Source organism: Oryctolagus cuniculus, chromosome X (assembly GCF_964237555.1).
Source record: "Oryctolagus cuniculus chromosome X, mOryCun1.1, whole genome shotgun sequence".
NCBI lineage: Eukaryota > Metazoa > Chordata > Mammalia > Lagomorpha > Leporidae > Oryctolagus > Oryctolagus cuniculus.
In genome coordinates, this window is record NC_091453.1 from 91,319,629 (window position 1) to 91,340,134 (window position 20,506).

The 20,506-nt window shown below is 44.8% G+C and overlaps 2 protein-coding genes across 3 annotated transcripts; one reads left to right on the plus strand and one right to left on the minus strand.

Annotated features, from left to right (window-relative positions):
- Window positions 1-353: 353 nt before the first annotated feature.
- Window positions 354-5,953, minus strand: HNRNPH2 (heterogeneous nuclear ribonucleoprotein H2). 2 transcript variants are annotated; one of them, XM_008273123.4, is made up of 2 exons: window positions 5,743-5,953; window positions 354-2,562 (listed from the first exon to the last, which is right to left on the minus strand). In XM_008273123.4, the coding sequence occupies exon 2, from the start codon at window positions 2,507-2,509 to the stop codon at window positions 1,160-1,162; it is 1,350 nt and encodes a 449-aa protein (XP_008271345.1). In that variant the 5' UTR covers window positions 2,510-2,562; window positions 5,743-5,953; the 3' UTR covers window positions 354-1,159. The 2 variants fall into 2 exon arrangements, with proteins under 2 accessions (XP_008271345.1, XP_069923005.1); XM_070066904.1 differs by having other exon boundaries at window positions 5,731-5,865.
- An 84-nt stretch (window positions 5,954-6,037) lies between these two features.
- GLA (galactosidase alpha) lies at window positions 6,038-19,032 on the plus strand. Its single transcript, XM_002720349.5, has 7 exons — window positions 6,038-6,351; window positions 10,306-10,480; window positions 12,279-12,456; window positions 13,739-13,830; window positions 17,039-17,200; window positions 17,415-17,612; window positions 18,266-19,032. The coding sequence occupies exons 1-7, from the start codon at window positions 6,158-6,160 to the stop codon at window positions 18,545-18,547; spliced, it is 1,281 nt and encodes a 426-aa protein (XP_002720395.2). The 5' UTR covers window positions 6,038-6,157; the 3' UTR covers window positions 18,548-19,032.
- Window positions 19,033-20,506: the final 1,474 nt, after the last annotated feature.

Here is a 20,506-nt window from a genome sequence, read left to right on the forward strand (position 1 = left end):
TTAAAGAAATGCAAGTTAAAATAGCAATGGGACATCATTTTTCAACAAACCGAGTTAGGAAAAAATTCTGTGCATCCTTAAGGAGGGTTTGGGAGAAAACATAAAAACACACACTCCTGGTGGAAAGACAAAGTACCAGCATCTTCCTGGTAAGACAACTCACAGCCTTAAAAATGTGTGTATCTTTGAGTCAGCAAATCTACTTCTATGAATATATCTTAGAAATAATTAATGATACACACAATGGTGTATATACAAAGATGCTAATGTATCATTTATAATTGAAAATTTTCAATTTCAACAGCAGGGGATCATAAAGTCAATTAGAATAAAGGTCAAGCTGTACAAGAGTATTTTTCCAGTTTTTAAAAGGAAGATTTATTTAACAAGTTTCACTTAGTACAATACATCTAAATGGAAATCACAATACAAGGAAAGATTTAAATCAAAGCCTCAGAATTTCATACAAACAACACGACCAAACTCCTAAAGTATTGGTATTACATCTCAAAATTGTCCCAGATCTTAAAAAAAAAAAGTGTACACTCACGTGCCTTACAGGATATTGAACCAAAAAGCTAGAATTAACAAACATGCCAAATGTTTTCACTTTGAATCGTAGACATAGCTCCTATATTTGAGTTTTACAGAAAAGCATGTTTCTCAACATGCATCTGAAGTTTTCAATGTATTGTGGTATAAGAGCAACATTTAACATAAGCGAAACTGCTTTAACCTAAATATGCTTCCTGCTTTAGGTACACTCCTACAACATAACTAACTTGAGGAAAGCTGAAAATTGTTTTAACAGTTATGGTCAATACTGAACTTTGTTATTACATCCTAGCTGAATGTTTCAGTGTTTAAAATGACTGAGCATAAAGTTTTAAAACAATCTTGACTTCCACTTTACAGTAAGCAGGAATCACAAGCCTGTAATGCAAAACTGTTAAACTTAATCTTTTGTTTTCTTAAAAAAGGAGAAAGATAAAAAGAAAGAAAGGAAAGAGAGGAAACTGACCAAAAGTGGTCAGAATCAATTGTAGTTCCCACTTGCCAATCATACTGGATATACTAAACATCCCTCCCACTCTATTCCACTCCCATAAATGCACAGCTTTTATTTCTGTATAGTAGCTGCTACATGCCTCTTCTCTACCTAAGCGAGGTTTGACTGGTAGTCACTGGAGTTTTCCTGCAGAACCTGGTCATATCCACTCATACTGCTCTGACCACCATAACCGCCCCCATACCCGCCACTCAGCTGCTGGCTAGCAGGACCCCCGTAACTGGACTGATTGGATAAGCCCATTCCTCCCATCATTTGGCTGCCGTAAGCACCACCACTTGCCCCTGCTGTAGAATTCAGAAAGAGTTCTACATAGCTGTGATCATAAGCTCCTCCACTTGTCCCTGCGGTAGAATTCAAGAAGAGCTCCACGTATCTGTGTTGCATGTTAGCTTTATCTTTTGCCATAGCTGCTACTGCATCTTCATGAGTAGCAAATTCAACATCGGCCTCACCAGTAACCCTGCCATCCGGTCCAATTTCAATATGGACTCTCATGGGATTAAGAGGCGAGAAAAAATTATAAATATCATTCTCAGTGGCTCTGTAAGGTAACCCCCTCATGTGTACACAGTGCCCTGTAGTGCTCTGGAAACTGGACCCACCGTCTCCGTATCTATGATCAGACATTCCTGAGAAACAATAATTGAGGTCTCTTCCAAATCTATCAGAGCCAAAGCCATACCCATCATTATAACCGCCATAGTCATCATAGCCTCCATAGCCTCCACCATAGGCACCCCGCCTCATCCTTTCAAAGCCAGCTCCTCTGCCAATGCTATTATACCCCCTGCCAGCCCCTGGCCTGTCATAAGGACCTGGCCGCTGCATAGCCATGAGCTTCCGAGGGGGATCATAGTGGGTTCGGACTTCAGCTCGGCTACTCTTGAAGATTTCAATGTACCTGTGTCCTATTCTTTCCTTGTGTTTCTTTAAGGCCTTTTCAGCTATCTCCTGCGAGGCAAACTGCACAAATGCCTCCCCTGTGCTCCGCCCCTGAAAGTCCACCGGCAGTGTCATCCCATTTGGCACAATTTCCAACCCTGAAAAGAACTGCACAATCTCTTCCTTGCTACAGCCAAATGGGAGTCCTCTAAGCCGGACGAAGCCATCGTTGGCAGTATCAGGACTATTCGGACCTGTATGCTTCAACACCCAATCCATTTCAACACTGTTGGACTTGAATACTTCAACATATCTGTGTCCCATGGTTTCTCTGTCCTTCTTCAAAGCCAATTTCACTTCATCTTCAGATTCAAGTTCGACAAATGCTTCTCCACTTGGTCTGCCTTCTCTGGTGTAGATGAAACGAATACCTGATGTGCCATTCTGGATTTTGCAATCAGAGAAGAAGCGCATAACTTCATCAGCTGAGCAGGACCAGGGTAGGCCCCTGACCTTCACCACGAACCCTTCCCTGCCTTCCGTGCTCAGCATCATGATGACTGTTGGGCTCTTGGTGGCAAGCTTGGCTCAATGTAATTTCAGTGGAACTGCAAAATAAACCAGAAGACTACTGTCATGGAAAAATGTTCACAACATAGTAAGACACAAGAACAAACTACTAAAACAAATTCAATGATGCTGACAAGCGTCGTAAAAGACATCTGTATAAGTAAAAAGACTACAACAGATTTTGATCTCATTCACTCATTCATAAATGACTTATTTAATACCTGTTATATACTGGGGACTATTGATGGTGGTTACTTCGGATGGTAGGATTATGGGAGATTTTTGTTTCACAAACAAAACACACCTGAGAAGACACCTGCAGCAAATACACTACTATCCTGACTACATAAAGAACTCATGCAACGTCAATCAGGGCAATCTTAAGATCTAAGAGGTAAATGGACAGAAGTCATTATCGGGAGTCCAAGTTTTCATTTTACCAACATTTCTGTTGTTGTTGCCAGGTCTGGTACTTGGGTCTGGCATACAAGAATCAATAAACCCAGAAAGGGCTTTTGGGTCCTATGGGGCACTGTATGTCTTCACTAAAGATAAAAGTGCAAATATACATTGTATCTGTTACAACAGAACTTGGTGCAGGGTATAAGGAAAGTATATAGCAGGGACTAGTTTATCAATTTCTATCAGCTGGAGGCAGAACAGTTAAACTAAACAGACGAATCCCTTGAAGGATCCATAAACAAATTTTAAAAATTCGGACAGAACATAAAATAGCAGAGGGCAAAGCACGGGATGAGGCTGGCAAGGCAGAGATCAGATGCTGAAGGCCTTATTTGATATACAAATGCTAAGGGCTTTTTACAGGTCTTAAACGGGGGAGTGAGGGAGTGACGTCATCATAACCCTTCCAGACAGATCACCCTGGCAACAGTGTGGCACTCAATCAGAAGGGGACTGAGGTGAAACAGGCAAGATTAGTTCCAACAAGCTCTTGGAGCGATGTTAAAGGATTCACTAACACAACAGCAGTAAAAGAGGGAAGAAAGATGTGTTCTACACATATCAAAAAAGTAACATCTGTGGGACTGGATAACACATTAAATATAGAGGGAATCGAGGTATAGGGAAAGATACAGGAGAGGAGTCTGGGAAATGTTCAAACGTCATTAATCATCAGAAATACAAGCTAAAACCAGATGATCAACATTTTTCACCCATCAAGATAGTAGAAATTACATAGCAATAGTAAGTCAGTGCTATTCGGGGTTCACAAACTAATACTCTACTAGGAGTGAAAACTGATACACTATCTCTGGAAAGCAAATGCGACAGGAAATCCACTTCAAGTTATGTGCCCCGAACGAATGACCTGTAATTCAGACAAAGATTTACAGAACTATATTCACTGAAACGTATTTTAGTAAGAAAAACGGAGCACCCATTTAATTGAAAACTTAGAAAATAAGAACCAAAGAAATGACTAATGCTACTATCTTTAAATGATGCAAGATCACAGCTACTTGATAACCTCAACTATGTAAAAAATAAACAAACATTCACATACCCCTTGACCCTGCTAGAATTCCTTCCAGGAATCTGGTCAAGAGAAATACTTACAAATGATCACTGAGGCACTGTTAGTAATGGCAGAAAATTAGAAATCTAAATAGTTATCAATAGGGGGATTGCTGAATTAATTATATTTTATCTTTAAGACAGAATGCTATGCAGCCCTTTAAAAAAAAATCTGCCCCGATCCAGAAAAGATCTCAAAACTTAAAAGAATTTACATAGCACGATCCTAGTTACATTAAAATATAAGCATGCATGTATATAGGTATGTAAATGCATAGCAGGAATCCCAAAGCACGTAATACAAACTTGCTTTTGAGAACTGGAGGGTTGAGGAAATGAAGGAGGATTTTCACCTTTTATGTTACATACCTCTATGCAGTTATAGTCATTTAAATTGACTGTATTGGAATTAAAAATTTTTTAGGAAACGTAGATGCATGGGGACTATGTCAGATGTTACTAGAGATTACTCTGAGTTTATGGCTTTTCCCATTTTAATTTTTAAATTTCGTGTGCATTCCTAATTTTCTGCAGAAAATAACCATTTCGTTCAGCCAAAAAAAGTAACAAAAACAAATTAAAATGTTTGCTTTTCTGGGATTTGGTCTAACAAATTTCATAAAACGTTAGAGTTTTGTAGCTAGGCTGCCTGATGTGAAATCGCCTGGGCGCAGTGGGCCTCTTGGAAAGAAAGTGCAAAGTGTAGTAACTGCCATAAAACTACAATGGGGATGCGACTCCCCGACGCGAGTCGCTTATTATGTGGCTGCATCTCTAGTGCTAACAGTCTTCCTCTAAACCATCCTTAGGTCTCGGTGACAGATTTACGGACTGGCTTTTCGCCTGTCTTAGCCCCGAGACGCTCTGTCCCATTTAACGTTCCTGCAGCGCTCCACGGCTCCAGAGCCAGCCCCCTGGGTAGTGGCACGGAGATTCTGCTTCAATTCTACATCTCGTGGGTAAGGCCACCGGGACTCTTTTGCCCAAAGTAGGAATCGGGCTTTCATTTGTGAGTTAACAATCTGTGTATTTAATATGTGTGCTATACACATACTTTTTAAAAAAAACTATAACGACACGAGGTTGAGTTGTTACCTCCGAGTGGTGAATTACGTGTCTTTTAAAAAAAAATGTGTAAAGTATATTGTTATTTTTAGAACGTTCGAAATTGAGCATGTGGGTTGTTGGTATAAGCAGAAAAATAAACGCTGTTCAAATACTTAATTCAGGATAAGCACTTCTCGGGCGCCTCTGCCAGGCACGCAGCATTTGCCTAGATGTGACTCTACAGACAGAATTCACTTGGGGCCTCCCCCCGGCACAGACAATCAGGCAGTGGCGCCTGAGCGCGGGGATGGATGGACCCGTTCTCAGACCACCGCTTTCTCCTAACTCGGGCCCATGGTTTTCAAAGGTTTTCCCCTTACGGTCCCTCTTAGGGGCTCCCTGAAACCGGCCCAATCAGAGAGAGATACAAAAACACAGACACAATCATGATCGTCCACCATTTCCCCAACAGGCGCAGCAAAGGCGGCTTCCCGGCACTGAGATGAGGGGGAGGGGGGAGGGGGAGGGGGGAGGGGAAAGAGAACGAAAAAGGCGGAGGCGGCCCGCGGACCCCGCTCTGGTCTTCATCATCACCACCACCTCCCCGGGTCCCCAGTTCCCACCTACACACCAACCTCTAATGATACCGGGTAATTTTCCTTCTTCTTCCCTCAAACGGCTATAGCGAGACGATAGACGACGACCAGAACTACTTCTGCTCACGTAAGCGAGTGATCACGTGAGCACCTACGTCATGTGAGATCTCGGTCACGTGAGCAACTCTCGGCTCAAACCCGGGATCACTAAAGTGGCGCACTGCCTTCTGGTATGGAAATAGGGCGGGCCAGTATCAAGAAAGGAAGAGTGTGATTGGTTACAGGTACGTTTTACGTGACCGCTCATTGGCCCGCCTCCGGGGATAACCGTCCCAGTTGCCGGAGAAACAATAACGTCACTCCTTAATAGCTTCTCGATGATTGGTCCGCCCATAAGGTTCAACTTAAAAGCCAGTTTACCTACAGAAATCTGCACTGTGCGATCACCGTGACAATGAAGTCGGGACGCGGACGTCAGTGGCGGGGTTGCTTGCTTGCACTTCGCTTCCTCTTCCTATTTTTCTGGGGCGTCCCTGGGGCCAGGGCATTGGACAATGGCTTGGCGAGGACGCCTACCATGGGCTGGCTACACTGGGAGCGCTTCCTATGTAACCTTGACTGCCAGGCAGAGCCGGAATCCTGCATCAGGTATCAGCTACTAGGTGTCTCCTTCCCGTCGCTTTTCCATGTGTGTTTGTCTCAGTGTGTTTGGGGGAATGGAGGGGTCTCAACGAAAACACGTGAGCCCAAGGGAGAGCTCTCATACTCCTGCTGCTTTTTTGCTTTTTTATCCCCAGCAATCGCTCCCGGATCAGGACTAGCCCTAAACTTGCTCCTGCCGTGGGAGTCCACCCAGTGGCCACTACCTGCCATTTCCTCCCCCCTCCCCCCACCCCTCACCCCTCACCCCTCCTTTCTTTCTAGTAATGCAGCTAGAGACTGTCTCCACTGACCTTCTGATTCCATTCCGATTCTTCTTGTGAACTTTGGCACTGCCTCGGCCAGGTGCTGGCCGTGAACTATCCCTGAAGAAACCTAGGGTGGGTAAGGAGCGACGGGGAACTAAGACTCACGCCCTTTCTTCTTTTTGGAGGTCACGGGTTCCTTAGCTGTAAATCTAGGAAGTTAGAGAGACATGGAGGTTTCTGAGATCTCCTCTGCCCCCTTGATTTTGAGCGTGGCCTCAAGCTGGAACGTTGACCTGGGGGCATTTTACACATGTAAAACGAGAGCTGAGGCTGGATTAGATACATATTGAACCTATCTGACCCTTGCAATTCGTGTCTGTAAATTGGGATAACAACTTTTTTACTTCATGGAGCTCACTCAGAAAGCTAACAATAGTTTTTATCTCACACGGGTGAGCTTTCGATCAGATAAGCTATTGGAAGTGTCTGATCCCTCAAGCGTATAAAACAAATGTTCTTAGTCAGAATCTATGCCGAAAGGAATGTAACCTGTAAATATGTGTATATTTCTCTAGAGAAAAGATGTTTATCTTTCTTAAGATTCTCAAAGGGATCTATGATCCAGAAAAAGTTAAGAATTACTGCTGGGAGCCAGTGTTGTGGCCCGGTGGTGGGCTAAGCTGCCACCTGCGTTGCCAGCATCCTCTATGAGCTCTGGTTCAAGTCCCGGCTGCTCCACTTTCCATCCAGTTCCCTGCTAATGCTCCTGGGAAAGCAGGAGATGGCCCAAGTTTTTGGGCCCTACCAGCCACGTAGGAGACCCAGATGGAGTTCCAGGCTCCTGGCTTTGGCCTGGCTCAGCCTGGGCCATTGCAGCCATTTGGGCAGTGAACCAGCCCAATGGAAGATATCTCTTTCTGTGTGTCTCTGCCTCTCTCTTTGCTACTCTGCCTTTCAAATAAATAAATAAATCTTTTTTAAAAGAATCACTAATAAATACTGCTAAAAACATAATACAGTACCCCATGGTGCAGAGGTCTCTCTAAAGGCCAGCAGTAACAATACTTCTCTGTCCATAACTTCTTCCTGCGACTATCTTTACAGATTAAGTCACGATGTCGGTTCCATATGATAGAAGAACTTGGCCTTCTAACTGTCAGACTCAGTCTGTTGTGACCCAGGAGTACAAAGTGTGCCAATTGAGCCCCCAATGGGTTTTTTTCTTTTCCTGTCTTCTTTTTATAAACAATGACTGTGTTATTTTTGTATCTGATTATAAAACTAGTGCTTGGTCATTTCAAAAACTGTACATGGTAAAGAAGAATATAATGAAAATTTAAATTTCTGGAACTCTACCATCCAGAAATGGTCATGGTTAAAATGTTAATGGGGAGCCAGCGTTGTGGCACAGCAGGTTAAAGCCCCAGCCTGCAGTGCCGGCATCCCATATGGGTGCCCATTCAAGTCCTGGCTGCTGTGGGGCCCCTGCACCCGCGTGAGAGACTCAGAAGAAGCTCCTGGCTCCAGATCGGCACAGCTCTGGCCATTGCAGCCATTTGGAAAGTGAACCAGCGGATGGAAGACCTCTCTGTCTCTGTCTCTCTCTGTCTCTCTCTCACTCACTCTACCTCTCTCTGTAACTCTTTCAAATAAATAAAATAAATCTTTAAAAAAAATGTCAGGAGGGGCCGACATCGAAGTACAGCAGGTTAAGCCACTGCCTGGGATGCTGGCCACTTTGACTCCAAGCTGCTCTGCTTCCCATCCAGCTCCCTGCTAATGGAAGGAAGCAGATGATGTCCCAAGTACTTGGGCCCCTGCCACCCACATAGGAGATCTGGATGGAGTTCCTGGCCCCTGGCTGTCGTGGACAGTTGGGGAGCGAAGCAGCAGATGGAAGTGTGCTCGCTCGCTCTCTCCCTCTCTCTCTCTCTCTATTTCTATTACTCTGCCTTTCAAATAAAAAAAAAAGTTAATACCAGGGCCAGCATTGTGTTGTGGTGTGGTAGGTTAAGCTGCTGCCTGCAACACTGACATCCCATATGTTAGTGGATATGGCTCCACTTACAATCTAGCTCCCTGCTAATGGCCTGAGAAAGTACTTGAAGATGGCCCAAGTGCTTAGGCCTCTGCACCCATGTGGGAGACCCAAAAGAAGCTCCTGGCGCCTGGTTTCAGCCTGGCACAGCCCTGACTGTTGCAGCCATCTGGGAAGTGAACCAGCAGATGGAAGATTTCTTTCTCTCTGTCCCTCCCTCTCTCTTTCTGTAACTCTGCCTTTCACATAAATAAAATTAATCTTTAAAAAAAAGGGCACTTTAAAAAGTGCAAAATTAAAAGAAGTTTATTTTAATATTTATTTTCATTTATTTGAAAGGAAGAGTGACAGAGAAAGGGAGAGAGAGAGCAAGAACGGTCTTCCAACCTCTGGTTCACTCCTCAAATGGCCACAATGGTTGGGGCTGGGCCAGACTGAAGCCAGGAGCCAGGAACTCCATCCAGGTCTTTCACATGTGTGCAGGGGCCCATTTACCTGGGCCTTCCTCCACTGCTTTCCCAGGCGCATTAGCAGGGAGGAGGATCAGAAATGGAACAGCTGAGACTGGAACCAGGCACTCTGATGAGGGATGCAGGGGCTTAAAGCACTGCACTGCAGTGCCCACCCGACATCTATGAACTTTTTGAAGCACCCTCATATATAACCTTGGATTCTTTTCTGTGTAAATGGAAACGGATTTTTTTCCCCATTAGTTCCTATGAAAATGGATCATGTTTATGTCAGGCACAGTTAATGGCAAGACTCTGGTGCCCTGCGTGGGTTCAATTCTACCTCATTGTTATTTATCCCTGTGACATCAAGCAGAGTAATTATCCTATCTAAATGTAAGCAGGCTAGAGTGTTTGGCACAGAGTAAGAGTTTCATAAATGCAAATTATATGTGTATGCCATAATTCACTTAAGCAATCCCTAGTTGGTAGCTATTTGGGCTCTTCAATTTTTATGTCACCTGATTCTTAACTGAGTCATTCCTCACAAGACTAATTACTGGGTCCAAAGGTGAATTCATTTTGATACATACTTGTCCAAAGATTTTACAAATGCAAATTCCTGGAGCCGGCGCTGTGGTATAGTGGGTAAATCCCACTGCCTGCAGTGCCAGCATCCTATATGAGTGCCAGTTCAAGTCGCAGCTGCTCCTCTTCTGACCCAGCTCCCTGCTATGGCCTGGAAAAACAGAAGAAGATGGCCCAAGTGCTTGGGCCCCAGCACCCACGTGGGAGACCTGGAAGAAGCTCCTGGCTCCTGGCTTCAGATCAGCTCAGCTCTGGCCATTGTGGCCATTTGGGGAGTGAACCAGCAGATGGAAGACCTCTCTCTGACTCTGCCTCACTGCAACTCTGCCTTTCACTCTGCAGTTTTGTGCTCTGCTGAACTTAGCTTTAATGACTTTGATTTCATCATGTATTTCTCTTTGCTATTTTAATTGTTTGGGGGTTTAAGGGTAGAAGTATTAAACGGGTAGTGCAGAGAGAAAATGGGAAGGACAGTTCATTTTACCCTGTATTGGTTATGATTACTAATACACTATTACTGGGTTGAAAAAAAAATTGTGTAATTCCAAGGTGCCTGACAAATAGGAGATACCTGAGCATTCCTTTCCTGACTTGTAATAATTACTGCAATTTCTTTCAGTGAGCATCTCTTCATGCAGATGGCAGAGCTCATGGTCTCAGATGGCTGGAAGGATGCCGGTTATGAATACCTCTGCATTGATGACTGTTGGATGGCTCCCGAAAGAGATCCAGAAGGCAGGCTTCAGGCGGACCCTCAGCGCTTTCCTGGGGGGATCCGCCGCCTTGCTGATTATGTGAGTTTGTAGATAATTTCCTTTTTCATTCATGGGATTAAAAGTACTTCTGTACAGAAGCTTGTTCAGAAACAGCCCTTGTGACACTCAGAAAATAGAGTCCCTGCTGTTATCCGAACTTTGTATTGTAAGGCTTATCAGGTCATTTTCATCCCATCAGCAGATTTACTGTATGTTTTGCAATAGCTCTTTTCTTTAAAGCTTCATTTTTAAAAGATTTAGTTATTGATTGATTTGAAAGTCAAAGTTAGAAGAGAGAGAGAGAGAGAGAGAGAGATTGTCCATCTATTGGTTCACTCCCAAGGTGGCCACAATGGCCAAGGCTGGGCCAGGCTGAAGCCAGGAGCTTCTTTCAGGTCTCCCATGTGGGTGGCAGGGGCCCAAGCACTTGGGCCATCTTCCGCTGCTTTCTCAGGTGCATTAGCAGGGAGCTGGATCAGAAGTGGAGCAGCAGGGACTCAAACCAGCATCTATATGGAATGCCGGCATCTTAGGCAACAGCTTACCCGCTGCATCACTATGCTGGCCCCTTGCAGTAGCTCTTGAAGCTTATCTTGAAGAAGTCCTCCTTTTGCTGAAAGCACTGAATTTTCTAAGAAATAAAAGGAATTGGGGGGCCAGCGCTGTGGCACAGCGGGTTAATGCCTTGGCCTGTAGCACCAGCATCCCATATGGGCACCGGTTCTAGTCCCAGCTGCTCCACTTTCAATTCGGTTCTCTGCTATGGCCTGAGAAAACAGTAGAAGATGGCCCAAGTCCTTGTGCCCCTGCACCTGCGTGGGAGACCCGGAAGAAACTCCTGGCTCCTGGCTTCAGATCGGCGCAGCTCCGGCCGTTGTGGCAAATTGGGGAGTGAACCAGCAGATGGAAGACCTCCCCCCCCTTTGTGTAACTCTTTCAAATAAATAAATAAATCTTTTAAAAAAAGGAATTGGATCATTGACATATGTATTCATGTATTTCCATATAAGCTTTGGGAAGCTATTGTAACTGTTCCATGAACTAAAATTTTGGAAAATATTCTGAGATTGTTGAAGAGAAATAGAGCTCAACTCTAGTTAAGGCAATGAAGACAGGATTTACAGTACTAATACAACAGGGGAAAGAGCCAAGCTCAAATCAATACAACAAAGACAAGTGGGGATTTGCAGTCAGCAGATTGAAGGGATTAGTAGATAGAAAATTACTAAAAGACACCAAGGATAGGAGGATTTTTGCTAAAGGGATGGCATGGACTTGGGCATCAAGTAGGGGAGGATGAAAGAACTTGATCAAATATGAAGGGGAGGAGTAACTTAGCAGGATTCTTGCTAAAAACAGACCCTCTAGGACGAAAAAGGAAAGCCAAGGTCCAGGCCTAGTGGAGGACAAGGCTGAGAAATTGAACTAAAATTTGGTCAAGGACAGAGGCTTCCTGTCGGGGCTTCCCTTGCCTGACAATAAACCTTTCCTCTTAAAAAAAAAGAAAAGGACAGAATCTTTGTCAAGATAAGCCTATCATTGATTGCTCGATAAGGTAACTTGGGATCCCATCAGGAAAATTAGAGTGGCTGATGGCTTTCTCCTCAGTTCTGTGCTGTAGGTCGTATCTATAGTTTGAATTGCCTCAGCAGAATTGGGGTAGTTGTTCTTTGTCTCCCAACAGACTCATCTGGATAATTTTGAGGATGTTGTGGGGGAAAGCATCCTCAATACCTGCTGAACTGCACTTGTCTTTGCCCCTAGCCCGGAGCGGTTCTCTCTGCTGCTTCATGATAACCCTTCTATTGTGGTGACTCTTCTTTTCCTTTCATTTCAGGTCCACAGCAAAGGACTAAAGCTAGGGATTTATGCAGATGTTGGAAATAAAACCTGTGCAGGGTACCCTGGGAGTTTCGGCCACTATGACACTGATGCCCAGACCTTTGCTGACTGGGGAGTAGATCTGCTAAAATTTGATGGTTGTCACTGTGACAGTGTGAAGCATTTGATTGAAGGTATGTTTAATTCAAGAGATTTAGTCATGGACAAAAAGCAAAAATGCTGAGGCACAAGACTAATCTTCAGATTTTAAATGCCCAGACACATTACTGGAAATACTAATTCTCGATGCACCATAGTCCCTGCCTCTTCTTTCAGTTTGCTCTTCCATTCATTTATTCATATATGTAAAATCCATGCATGGCTACGCATGGCTAGTATTATACACTTTTTTTAAAAGATTTATTTATTTATTTAAAAGTCAGTGTTACACAGAGAGAGAAGCAGAGACAGAGAGAGAGGTCTTCCATCTACTGGTTCACTCCCTAGATGGCCACAACGGCTGGAGCTGCGCCGATCCGAAGCCAGGAGCCAGGAGCTTCTCCCAGGTCTCCCATGTGGGTGCAGGGACCCAAGGACTTGGGCCATTTTCCACTGCATTCCCAGGCCACAGCAGCAAGCTGGATTGGAAGTGGAGCACCCGGGACTTGAACTGGTGCCCATATGGGATGCTGGCACTGCAGGCGGTGGCTTTACCCACTACACCACAGCACTAGCCCCTTATTTATACACTTTTAAATTAAGAAGACTCTAAGTGTTAATTAGAATTTATATTTTTGTCTCTTTATAATATCATTTAGAGAAGATTTCAGGATGTCAAACTGTCCCAAAGAAGGAAGCATCTGCAGTCCTGCCTCTCCTAAATATATATACCATCTCTACACTACCTTTCAGAATAACCCCAGCAGTCTGGAAGATACTATACACAATTTAAGTACAGAGCACTATGTGTCCCTGCTGCTGGTTAAAAACATAAGTGGTGGGCATTTGGCCTCATGAGATGCCAATTCACATCCCCGTTCTACACTGGAATACCTGGTTTTAACACCCAGCTCCAGTTCCTGACTCCAGCTTGGCTAATACAGATGCTGGGAGGCAGCCATGATGGCTTAAGTAGGTGGGTCCTTGCCACCCCTCTGGGAGACCTAGATTGAGTTCCTGGCTCCTGGCGTTTGTCCAGCCCAGCCTCAGCTGTTGCAGGCATTTCGGGAGTGAACCAGCAGATGGGAGTTGTGTGTGTCTCTTATAAATAAATAAACCAGACTCTTTACCACAAAGCCTGGGATAATATTGTTTCTCAAAAAATTATGTATATTATAATTTATAATATATATAAATTTATACATATAAATATATATATATCATGGACCTTCCAAGCAGGCTCGTAAAATATCTAGAAAGCTCCCCAGCTGGAAATTCTCTTCTTGCCCTTATTCTACCCATTGTTTTCTCATACAGGTTATCAGTACATGTCCTTGGCTCTGAACAGGACTGGCAGAAGCATTGTATACTCCTGTGAGTGGCCTCTTTATATGTGGCCCTTTCATAAGGTGAGCTAGTGAGCCCAGAATCCAATAGAGCCAGGTTGATAGATTTTTCAGAACTTGAGAGCAAAGGAATGGGGGTCTCCTTCAGAGTCCAACCTTCTTTAATAGTACCATCCTACCATCTCTCCCAGGATCTGACCACCTCTTACCATCACCACTGTCAGATGGTAGTCCAAGCTACCAAAACCTAGGAAGTTATCCTGGGCGAGTCTTCCCTTTATCTCATCATTCATGTCCTATCCGTCAGCAGTCATGACAGTGCTATCTCTGAAATCTATCCTGAGTCAGCCCACATCTTCCCATCTCCACTGCATCCACCCTGGCCTTCCAAAACACTAGCATCTCTCCCTGACACTGCTCTGACAGCCTGATATCTTGACTTCCATTCTTTCCCAACCCCCATCTATTTTCTAAGCTGCACCAGAATTATCTCGTTGGCATATAAATATGATTCCCTTGCTTAAAACTCTTAACTGGCTTCCCATTGCACTTGGAGTAGTCAGACTCCACTCATCTAGCCCTTGCCTGCCTCTCCAACCTCCAAAACAGTGATGAATCCTTCCCTCACTATACTGGTATCCTTTGGGCCCCTCGACACCGTAAGCATATTGCTGCCTCAGCGCTTTGATACTTGCTTTTAATTGTCTGCCTGAACCATTCATCCCCAGGATTTTTTAAAGGGCCAGCTCCATAGCACTGAAATCTCAGGGGCAGGGGCTGTAGCACAGCAGGTTAAACCATCTCTTGGGATGCCCACACTCCATATTGGAGTGCCTGGTTCGAGTCCCAGTCCCACTTCCTGCTGATGTGCCTACAAGGCAGCAGACGTCAGCCCAAGTACCTGGATTCCTGCCACCCAACATGGAGACCTGGATGGAGTTCTGGGCTCCTGGCTTCAGCCTGGTCTAGCCCTAGCTGTTGCATGCATTTGAGGAGTGAACCAACAATGATTCATATTCATTCATATTCTCTTTCTCTCCCTTTCTCTCTCCCCTCCCTTCCTCCCTCTGCCTTTCAAGTAGATGAAAATATATTTTCCAAAGAAAGGGAAGAAATGTCAGACTAAATGCCACATACTCAGATGGGTCTTTTCTAACTACTTCAAAAAACAACACTTTATCCATTAACACAGTAATCTGTTTGTCCTCTAAGATCTTAGCACCTCATACAAGTATTTGTTGACTTGTTTATTGTCTATCTCTTTATTAGGATGTAAACTCCATGAGGGCAGGGACCTTGTCTGACTTTATTACTGTAACCCTAACACAATAAGTAATAACTATGGGATAAATCCCTATTATTTTCTCTGCAAAGTAATCTCATCTTTTTCTTGGCATCTTAAACCTCAGATATCCCATCTATCTATCAACAAACTTTTATCCATTTCATTAAGCAATTTTGTGACTGAGATTCAGATTTTCTAATATATGCTTAATGGAGTCCTGTATAATTTTTGCAGCTTTTGTTTTTACTCATTAAAATCATTTTACTTATTTCTGATTATAAAATCAATGTACATCTATTTTGGAAAAGTTGGAGGGGCCAGTATTGTGGCACAGCAGCTCAGGCCACCAAGTGTGACACTGGCAGCCCATAGCAAGTGTTCCAGTTTGAATCCCAGCTGCTCCGCTTCCTATCCTGCTCCCTGTTTGATGTGCCTAGGAAGGCACCAGAAGATGGCCCAAGTATTGGGCCCCTGCCATCCATATGGGAGACCCTGATGGAGTTCCTGCCTCCTGGCTTCAGTTTGTCCTGGCCCAGCACAGCTGTTGCAGCCATTTGGGGAGTGAACAAATAGATCTCTCTCCCTCTCTTTGTAACTGCCTTTCAAGTAAATAAATCTTTTTTTAAAAAAGTTGGAAAACATAATGAAGTGTAAAGAAAATAATCTCTATAATCTCAGCATGTACTTGCCATTTGGTATACAAAGGTACAGAAGAATTGGGGTATAAAATTTTGAACTTTTTCCATGACACGTGAAAAATATGTATTATAAAAAAACTACATGGATTCAGAAAATTTTTGTTTTATTTGAAAGGTAGAGTTACATAGAGAGATAAGCAGAGAGCGAGAAAGAGAGAGAGAGAGAATCTTCCATCAGCTGGTTCACTCCCCAAATGGCCACAACAGCCAGAACAGGGCCAATCCAAAGGCAGGAGCCAGGAGCTTCATCCAGGTCTCCCACGTGGGTGCAGGGACCCAAGCATTTGAGCCATCCTCTTGCTTCTCTCCCAGGTGCATTAGCATGGAGCTGGATCTGAAATGGAGCAGCCAGGGCCCACATGGGATGTCGGCAGGTATCAGCTTTACCGGCTACACCATAGTACCAGCCCATATTTTTTTTTTTAACAGAGCACACACTCTCACCTGCTGGTTCACTCCCCAAACGCTTTCAATGGTGTGTGTGTAGGGGTGGGTGTGGGTGTGGTTGGGGTGGGGTAGGAGTTGAAGCCAGGAGCCTGAAAGTCCAGGTCTCCCACATGGGTGGCAGGAACCCAACCACTCACCATCACTGCTTCTTTCAAGGGTCTGAATTAGCAGGAAGCTGGAATTAGGATCTGACACCATGCACTGAACTGAGGCACTCCTGTGTTGGACACAGGCATCCCAACTGGCAGCTTAATTGCTAGGCCAAATACCCACCCCTGAAAATTATTTTTGTACCAAAATAAACTTATGCTTCCAATTTTCCAGGGCCAGTGCTGTGGTGTAGAAAGCTAAGCCTCCACCTGCAGCGCTGGCATCCTATTTGGGCGCTAATTTGAATCCTGGCTGCTCCACTTCCAATCCAGCTCCCTGGTAATATGCCTGGGGGAAACAACGGAAGATGGCCCAAATGCTTGGGCCCCTGCATCCACGTGGGAGACCTGGAAGAAGCTCCTATCCTAGCTTCAGCCTGGCCCAGCCCCGGATGTTGTGGCTATTTCAGGAGTGAACCAGCAGATGGAAGACTGATTGATCTCTCTGTGACTCTGCCTTTCAAATAAATAATCTTTTTTAAAAATTCCATTTTTCCACAAACTCATATTCCCAGCGTTAACAGTATTAAAGTCCCTTCGACTAAGGATTTTAAGTTACATGGCCTACTTCAGAAGCAAACTTCTTAAGATAGTCTCTGTAAGCTAAAGGCTACAATTGCCTGCCTTTAAGTTGGACTCTTTTCATATCACAAGGATGATAACAAAGTAAAGCATCTGTCCTGTTTTCACAGCCCAATTACACAAAAATTCGGACATACTGCAATCACTGGAGAAATTCTGCTGACATTTATGATTCCTGGGAAAGTATAAAGAGTATCTTGGCCTGGACATCTTCTAACCAGGAGAAAATTGTTGATGTCGCTGGACCAGGGGGCTGGAATGACCCAGATATGGTAAGAACCTGAGCCCTCCTTGTCCATCACCTTGAACTCGGCCTGTTTCCTGTTTGCCATTCAAGGTAAGTAGAGGTTAAGTTCTTGGGAGGCTTTCCAGGAGAGTGCTTGGAGCAGAATGCTTATTAACGTGATTCCCCTCTATGGGGCATCTAGGTACCTTTCAGATTGGTTCATCTTTTCTTCATTTGAACTATTTCTTTCTTTGTCTCAGTTAGTGATTGGCAACTTTGGCCTCAGCTGGAATCAACAAGTAACTCAGATGGCTCTCTGGGCTATCATGGCAGCTCCTTTAATCATGTCTAATGACCTCAGACACATCAGCCCTCAAGCCAAAAGTTTACTTCAGAATAAAGATGTGATTGCCATCAACCAGGACCCCTTGGGCAAGCAGGGGTACCTGCTTAGAAAGGTAAATAATGCTCTGGGGGAGAACCCAGGCCAGGAACATGTTCTCGCTTTCTCTAAAGTTCAGCCAAATGTTTGTGTGTGTACTTTATTAAGATGGCTCTATTCCCAACTACCACATTCGTCCTGGGTCTAACTCTGTTACATATGAGGATATGAACTGGTTTTAAAGGTTTATTTATTTGAAGTGCACTGACAAAGAGAGCTCATCCATCTGCTGATTCACTACCCAAATGGTCAGTGACTAGGGCTGAGCCAAGCAGAAGTCAGGAGCCCAAAACTTCATCTGGGTCTCCCAGGTGGGTGGCAGGGGCCCATGCACTTGGGCCATCCTCCACTGCTTTCCCAGGTGCATTAGCTGGGAGCTGGTTTGGAAGTGGAGCAGCCAGGACTCAAACCAGCCCTCTCACATGGGGCACCAGTGTACACCAGCCCCTGAAATGATCTTTTAGGAGCGGTTTTTCCTTTGACTTCAATCCTATAATCAGTAGTCAGGCTTTTTGCTTGAACAATTATTTCCAAAATATGCTTGCTACAGGCTAACTTTAACCTTTTCTGTAAGTGCTTGATAGTTCTGACAGTAAGACCAAATGACAAACTAAAAGGGCAACTTATTACTGGTTACCAAGCAATCACACCTATTCCCTTGTTTTTCAGGAAAGCAGCATTGAGGTGTGGGAACGACCCCTCTCAAACTTATCCTGGGCTGTAGCCGTTATGAACCTGCAGGAAATTGGTGGACCCTGTTATTATACCATCGCAGTTGCTTCCCTTGGAAGAGGAATAGCATGTAATCCTGCCTGCCTCATCACACAGCTCCTCCCCGAGAAAAGGAAACTTGGGTTCTATACATGGACTTCAAGCATAAAAACCCGAGTAAATCCCACAGGCACCGTTTTGCTCCAGCTAGGTGGGACAAGTAAGACTACATCACACTGATGTTCACATCCATCACTTCCTCCATGCCCACTATTTCATCCAAGCTCCAAGAGTGATGGCTTAGTCCCTCACTGTACCAGTTTTCCTTCTGTTCCTCACACACCACGAGCATACTGCTACCTCAGGGCTTTGACACTTGCTTTTGCATTTTGCCTTGACCTTTCCTTCTTCAGAGGGCCAGCTCCTTAACATGCAAATCTCAGGGGCAGCCATCATGGTGCAGGTTAAGATACATTTTGGCCTGCATCCCTTATTTGAGTGCCTGACCCGAGTCCTAGCTATTCCACACTTCTGATCCAGCTGCTTTCCAAATGAGAGGTAGTCGGTGACGCCCTAAGTATTGTGTTCCTGCCATCAATGCAAGAGACTCAGATGAAGTTCTGGCTCCTGGCATTCACCTGGCCCAGCCCTGCCTGATTCTGAATGAACCAGTGGGCAGAACATCTCTGTCATTCTTTCAAATAAATCTATGTCCTTGAGTAAAATTTTCCCAAGTTGGAACTTTCTAGAGGAAGTTGGGCAAAAGTTCTTGAACCAGTTGGAAAACAATAGCTGTCATTTGCTGTGTACTTGGTGCTAGACACTGAGATGCTTAAGGTGTATTGATCTACTTGAATACCAACTCTAAGGCAGCTATGTGCCCACTGTAATTTCAGAGCAGGATTTAACACCAAGCTCTTAACACACTATACTGCTGCCTACTGCAGTGCTTGGGATGCCTGTTTATAATCTTAGTGCAAACAAAAAAGGAAACCTGCCTCAACTGAATGATGATAAGTCCACAAACATGGGGTAGAGTGTTTGGGCCTATAGTGGTTACACCAGTTTTAAGATGCTTGCTTGCATCCCCTATCAGAGTGCCTGTGTTCAAGTCCTGGCTCCTGACTTGAGCTTTGTGCTAAAGCGGATACTTGCCACCTACATGGGAGACCTGGATTGACTTCCCTGCTACCAGGCTTCAGCTCATAGGTGGAGGGGAGAAGGGTGGGAGGAGACAAGCAGGGCATTTTAAGTATTTGGGGATACAACCAGTAGACAGGAGGTATTAACCACCTTGGGGCCACATTGTGCAGCAAGCTAAGCGGCCAGCTATGCTAGCTAGCACCCCTAACTGTAGTGGCTGCTCCACCTCCAGTACTCAATGGGCCTGTGAAAGCAGTGCAAGATGACCCAAATTCTTGGGCCCCTGCCACCCACAAGGGAGACCAGGATGCAATGCCATGCTCCTGGCTTCAGCCTGGTCCAGCCCCGACCGTTGTAGCCACTTGGGGAGTGAACCAGTGGGTGAAGATGCCTCTCCCTAACTCTGCCTTTCAAATATACATATATACATATATTTGGACAGGCAGAGTAGACAGAGACAGACAGAAAGGTCTTCCTTTGCTGTTAGTTCACCCTCCAAGGGCTGCCGCGGCCGGCATGCTGCAGCCAGCGCACCGTGCTGATCCGATGGCAGGAGCCAGGTGCTTCTCCTGGTCTCCCATGGGGTGCAGGGCCCAAGTACTTGGGCCATCCTCCACTGTACTCCCTGGCCACAGCAGAGAGCTGGCCTGGAAGAGGGGCAACCAGGACAGATTCCGGCGCCCCGACCAGGACTAGAACCCGGTGTGCCGGCGCCGCAAAGTGGAGGATTAGCCTAGTGAGCCGCGGCGCCGGCCCTCAAATATATTTTTAAAAAATGCACAATACACATGAAGTTGTATTCCTTAAACAAAATCATAAGGAAAATGATTTAAACTTTAAAAAAGTACATAATACTACTAAAGAATTCCATTCAAAACACAGTGGCACAGTAACATGATACCCCTGGAAAAGTCCTCCATCCCCTTATAGCACCTGGGTTTATAACCCAGCTGATGTACACCATGGAAGGTCAGCAGGCTCAAGTGATTAGGTCCCTGGAACTCACATGGGAGATCTGACCTGGCCCAGCCCTAGCCAATGCAGACATATAGAAAT